Consider the following 5,000-nt stretch of genomic DNA (forward strand, 5'->3'; position numbering starts at 1 on the left):
AGAAGTAGAGTGTGTGGGAAGGTCGGGGATCAGGTGCTTTGGCGCGATATATGTGTATGATTTTTCACTTTATTTTAGTTTTTTTTCTTTCTCCTGTTTATCAAAGCAGTTGTGGTTTCTTGACCTTTCTCTGTTCGCTCTATGGGGAAGAAGTGGAGATTTTTTCTTGACCCTAAAAGAGAGATTAAAAAAAAAAAAAAGAGGGACTAGTTTTTGCTTGAAAAAAAAAAAAAAATATATATATATGTATATATATATATTTATATATATTTTCCTTTCGTCTTTCTTTCTCACTTATGAAAAGTTGTAATGAGAAGTGACACGGCGAAATGTAGCAAAGAGTGGCAGCCTTTTTCTCTCCTGGGCTGCCGCTGAGAGGGATGGAGGGGGCAGGTGCAGGGCCTCGGGGCGTCTTGACAATCCTTGGGGAGGGGGGGAAGGGGGGGGAGTTAGGAAGAAAGGGGCAGGAGGGAAGGGGGGAAGGGGGGGGGGAGTTAGGAGCTACGGAGGAAGTGGGTGGTATTGAAGAGGGGGGAAGGGGGCAGGGGTTAGGAAGGAAGGGGTGGAGGGAAGGGGGAAAGGGGGGAGGAGTTGGGTAGGAGGGAAGGGGAAAGGGGAAGGAGCTAGGGAGGAAAGGGAGGGGCGAGGAGTTCGGAAGGAAGGAAGAGAGGACGAGGGAAGGGAGTAATGGGGGGGGGGGGGAGCTACGAGGGAAGAGTAGGAGGCAAGGATAAGAGAGAGAATTGGCATAAAAGGCAAATTCACGCAACGAGATATGAAAGAGACAAAATGCCAGAGAGGTAACAGAACAGCTGTTTTCTTTTCCCTAAGGATATATTAGAATGCTGGTTGTGTCGATATTTTAAGGACTACGATAGATGTTGATCGACCGAGCAGAAATACCCAAAAGTGTGGCGTCGGTTTCTCAATCTCGTTCTCAAAAGCTTCATTAAACGTAGGTGTCGAATGCAAGCTGACGGCGGAGAGAGGGAGGGGAGAGGGGTAAGAGGGAAGGAGGGGGGAGGGGGGTAGAGGAAAATGAGTAGGGAGATGAAGATAGGGGGGTGAGGAAGATGAAGGAGGGGGGGGGGGGGGGTGGGTTGGGCGGGGATCCATGGGGAAAATGTCTCCGGCGTGAAGGCTAAATATGGGTAAAGGTGTCCAGGAGGGAGGATGCAGGTGAGCGGAGGAGGCAGAAGACAGGTGAGGGGGGAAGGGGGAGGGGGAAGGGGAGGAGGAGGAGGAGGGGGGAGGGGAGGAGGAGGGGGAGGGGAGCAGGAGGGGTAGGGGAGGAGGAGGGGGAAGGGGAGGGGGAAGGGGAGGGGGAAGGGGAGGGAGGGGGAGGAAGAGGGAGAGGAAGAGGAAGAGGAAGAGGGAGAGGAAGAGGAGAGGAGAGGAAGAGGAAGAGGAAGAGGAAGAGGAAGAGGAAGAGGAAGAGGAAGAGGAAGAGGAAGAGGAAGAGGAAGAGGAAGAGGAAGAGGAAGAGGAGGAGTGAGGGGGAGGAGGAGGAGTGAGGAAGAGGAGGAGGAGGAGGAGGAAGAAGAAGAAGTAAAGATGAGGAGTGAGGGGGAGAGGGAGAGGGAGAGGGAGAGGGAGAGGGAGAGGGAGAGGGAGAGGGAGAGGGAGAGGGAGATCATTGGGGAAAAGGGTTATGATGGAAGAATAAGAGGGAAAAAGGGTGGTAGAAACATAAAACAAATTAATAACAAAATAAGGAATAAGGATCGATGAGAAAACAAGGGCTGGGAAGGGGCATGTAGACGCACAGATAATGCAAAAGAGGAGGAGAAGGAGCAAGGCAAGACGGATCTGCCAAGAAACAAGGTGACGACATGCAGGTATCACGAGGGAGGGGGGGGGGGGGGGGCAGGTGCAATTATGAGTCAGAATTTTGGTGCGTCCATTTCTCTTTTATTCTTTTCTCCTCCTATTCCCCTTCTTTCTCTTTCTCTTATTCTTCATTTTCACTTCCTTTTCCTCCTCCTCCTCCTTCTCCTCTTCCTCCTCTTCTTCCTCTTCCTCTTCCTCTTCCTCTTCCTCTTCCTCCTCTTCCTAAAACTCCTCCTCCTCTTCCTAAAACTCCTCTTCCTCCTTCCTCTTTTCCTCTTCTTTCTCCTCCTTTTCTTCCTCCTCCTCCTCCTCCTCCTCCTCCTCCTCCTCTTTCTCCTCCTCCTCTTCCTCCTCTCCCTATTACTCCTCTTATTCCTCCTCCTTCCTACTTTATATGATAAAACCGTTCAAGTTAGTTTGAAGGAAACAAAAGTAAACCAGTTTTCAGAGTACATTCGTGGGCATCGCTATAAAAGTAGTAGAAGACGTAACCTGAAAGCGGACGGTCGACATCTCGAGGAAGGATAGAGGATAGGAAATGATAGGATAGGATAGCGGTGTGAGGCGAAGGTAGAGGGATTGGGGAAGGAGCGAGAGACAGGAAGGGGTCGACGCGTTTTAGTAGAAGGCGTTGGGGGAGGGGCGGGTCATATGGGCGTGGAGGCAGCTCCGTGGGTGGGTGGGTGGGAAGGGAGTGGGCGGGGCGGGAGTTACGTCAGATAGCAGGAAGGTGACAGAAGGAAGGGGGTGAAGGGGGGGGAGGGTTAAAGGGGAAGGGGGAGGAGAGTGGTAAAGGGAGAGGGTGGGGGAAGGGTGGTAAAGGGAGAGGGGGGAGGGTTAAAGGGAGTGGGTAGGGGTAGGGAGGGAGTGTCAGTGGGTTGGGGTAGGGAGGCAGGTGAGGCGTGGGGCATAAATACCCGCGAGTTCCCGGGGGTGTCACAGTGCCTCCCTCGTCGCCGCCAGGGGTAGGTGAACACTCCTGGGACTCTTGGATTATACTCGTCCTCGCTCGTCCTCGCCGCGGGTCCTCTGTGGGCTGTGGGCCTCCAGCGAGGTGGATGTTCCTTGGGATTTTCTGAGACGCTTCGATCGGTGGTTAGAAGGAACGCGCGGAGCCTTGGGAACATTAGACACGATCGTGGATTTATGCACATTCTTACATATCTGTGGAAAGGAGGGAAGTACCCTTTGTCAAGTCTCAGCGAAGACAAGTGATATGCGGAAGGCTGCAAATGCACGGGCGTGCGGAGGAAACACACCACAAGTTACACAGACTCGCCGCCCGTACAGATGACCACATCACACTAGACCCCGAGAATACGCCACAAACACTCGTCCCCGTCTCATCATTCTCACTCGCAAGCAAAGTCGAAATAAGTACTTTGCACGGACACCAACGCACGTACACGCCACCACGCAGGAACACCCCAGACCAACACGGACACGGACGGACGGGTTCGTGGCCAGACTAATCTTAGAGAGGGAAATCTACATTGAGGGCACAGCTGTCGAGAACACATCACACCCTGGCGACAGTTTCCACCTGTGGAGGCGACGCCGCCCAACACGGTCATCACGCTCTCTAGCCACCTTCGCCCTCAGCCCACGCGCGACTTTGGGCGTGGCCCCGCCAGGCACGGCCACCAGAACACGCCCACAGTACTCCTGACTCTAAGGAGGACCAACAGGATTTCACGATTCCATAAAATTCCATTTTTAAAAAGATATTATTCTGTTATATATCTAGGTCACGATCCTTTATTAGCTTAGTCTTCTAAGAAGCTCTCTTTTTGGTTTCTAACCAGAAATGGAGAAAAGAAAAGTAAAAAAAGGAAGCATTCTACAGCTACCCCCCCCCCCCCCTTCCTTTTTCCCGCTTCCCAGCCTTTGGCGACGTTTCTTAAAGAAGCCGTGACCTTATCCCCCCCCTTTCCCCCCGCTGTCATGTCATCCTTAGTTCAGTTCTATAAAGCTTCCGCACCCCCCCTCCCCCCTCCCCCTCCCCCTCCCCCCGCCGCCGAATAACCTTGCCGTGTCCTCCTGCAGATCAACGCCAGCACCCTCCAGACGCAGGTGGACTCCGCCTACGCCAAGCCGCAGAAGTCGGCCAAGAGTCCCTCGCCGCCCGCGCCCGCCCCCGCGCCTCTCAAAGAACCGACGCCGCCCAAGGAGCCCTCGCCCTCGCCCACGCCGCCCCAACCGAACCAGCTTGATTCTATGCTGGGTTCCCTGGCCTCACACATGACTGAGCAGGGCATCACCACCACGCAGAAGGGCTGCTGCAGCGCCTGCGACAAACCCATCGTCGGACAAGTATGTTCGATATTTTGTGCAAATTGTTGTCCAAGAATTTCCCTTTAGCCGGCAGGTAGTACGCCATTGTCCACCTTCTCCCCCCACAGGTGATCACAGCGCTAGGCAAGACTTGGCACCCCGAGCACTTCACGTGCGCCCACTGCAACCAGGAGTTGGGCACCAAGAACTTCTTCGAGCGCGACGGCCGCCCGTACTGCGAGGTCGACTACCACAACCTGTTCTCCCCGCGCTGCGCCTACTGCAACGGCCCCATCCTCGACGTGAGTCCTTGGCCCTGGGTTGGGAGGGGAGGGTGCCTTGCGGGGAGGGGTTAAGCTGGTAGAAAGAGATTAATGGTCCTTGAGAGGGAAAAATAGTCACCTTACGATTTTGTGTAGTAGATGTAGGAAAGTGTTAACACTGGAGTAACGCGCGTCCGGCCGCGCCTCTCCTCCCCGACAGAAATGCGTGACGGCGCTGGACACGACCTGGCACCCGGAGCACTTCTTCTGCGCCCAATGCGGAAACACGTTCGGCGACGACGGCTTCCACGAGAAGGACGGAAAGCCCTACTGCCGCGACGACTACTTCAACATGTTCGCGCCCAAGTGTGGCGGCTGCAACGCGCCCATCATGGACAACTACATCTCCGCCCTCAACGCACAGTGGCACCCGGAGTGCTTCGTCTGCAGGGTAAGTACCTCCGTGTCGGTTCCCTGTCATCTTCCCTCCATCATCACCTCTTACATCACTCTTATTGTCTTCTCCGCCTTTTCCACGTCACTGCCCCTTCCCTTCTTCAATCGTCTTCCGATTTGCGAATTCCTAGTGGCCAGAACACGGTAAGTCCCCGTCGAAATGTGCTGATCTTGGCA

The 5,000-nt window shown here is 54.3% G+C and overlaps 1 protein-coding gene across 3 annotated transcripts in view; it reads left to right on the forward strand.

The window, feature by feature from the left end:
• Positions 1 to 5,000, forward strand: part of LOC125039515 (leupaxin-like) — a gene marked incomplete at its 5' end in the record, with an annotated part of 26,601 nt that overhangs the window by 9,779 nt on the left and 11,822 nt on the right. For all 3 annotated transcript variants that reach the window (XM_047633539.1, XM_047633540.1, XM_047633541.1), the window contains 3 exon segments: positions 3,877 to 4,143; positions 4,233 to 4,406; positions 4,588 to 4,818. In XM_047633539.1, coding sequence (XP_047489495.1) covers positions 3,877 to 4,143; positions 4,233 to 4,406; positions 4,588 to 4,818 — 672 coding nt within the window.

This window comes from Penaeus chinensis, chromosome 27 (assembly GCF_019202785.1).
Source record: "Penaeus chinensis breed Huanghai No. 1 chromosome 27, ASM1920278v2, whole genome shotgun sequence".
NCBI lineage: Eukaryota > Metazoa > Arthropoda > Malacostraca > Decapoda > Penaeidae > Penaeus > Penaeus chinensis.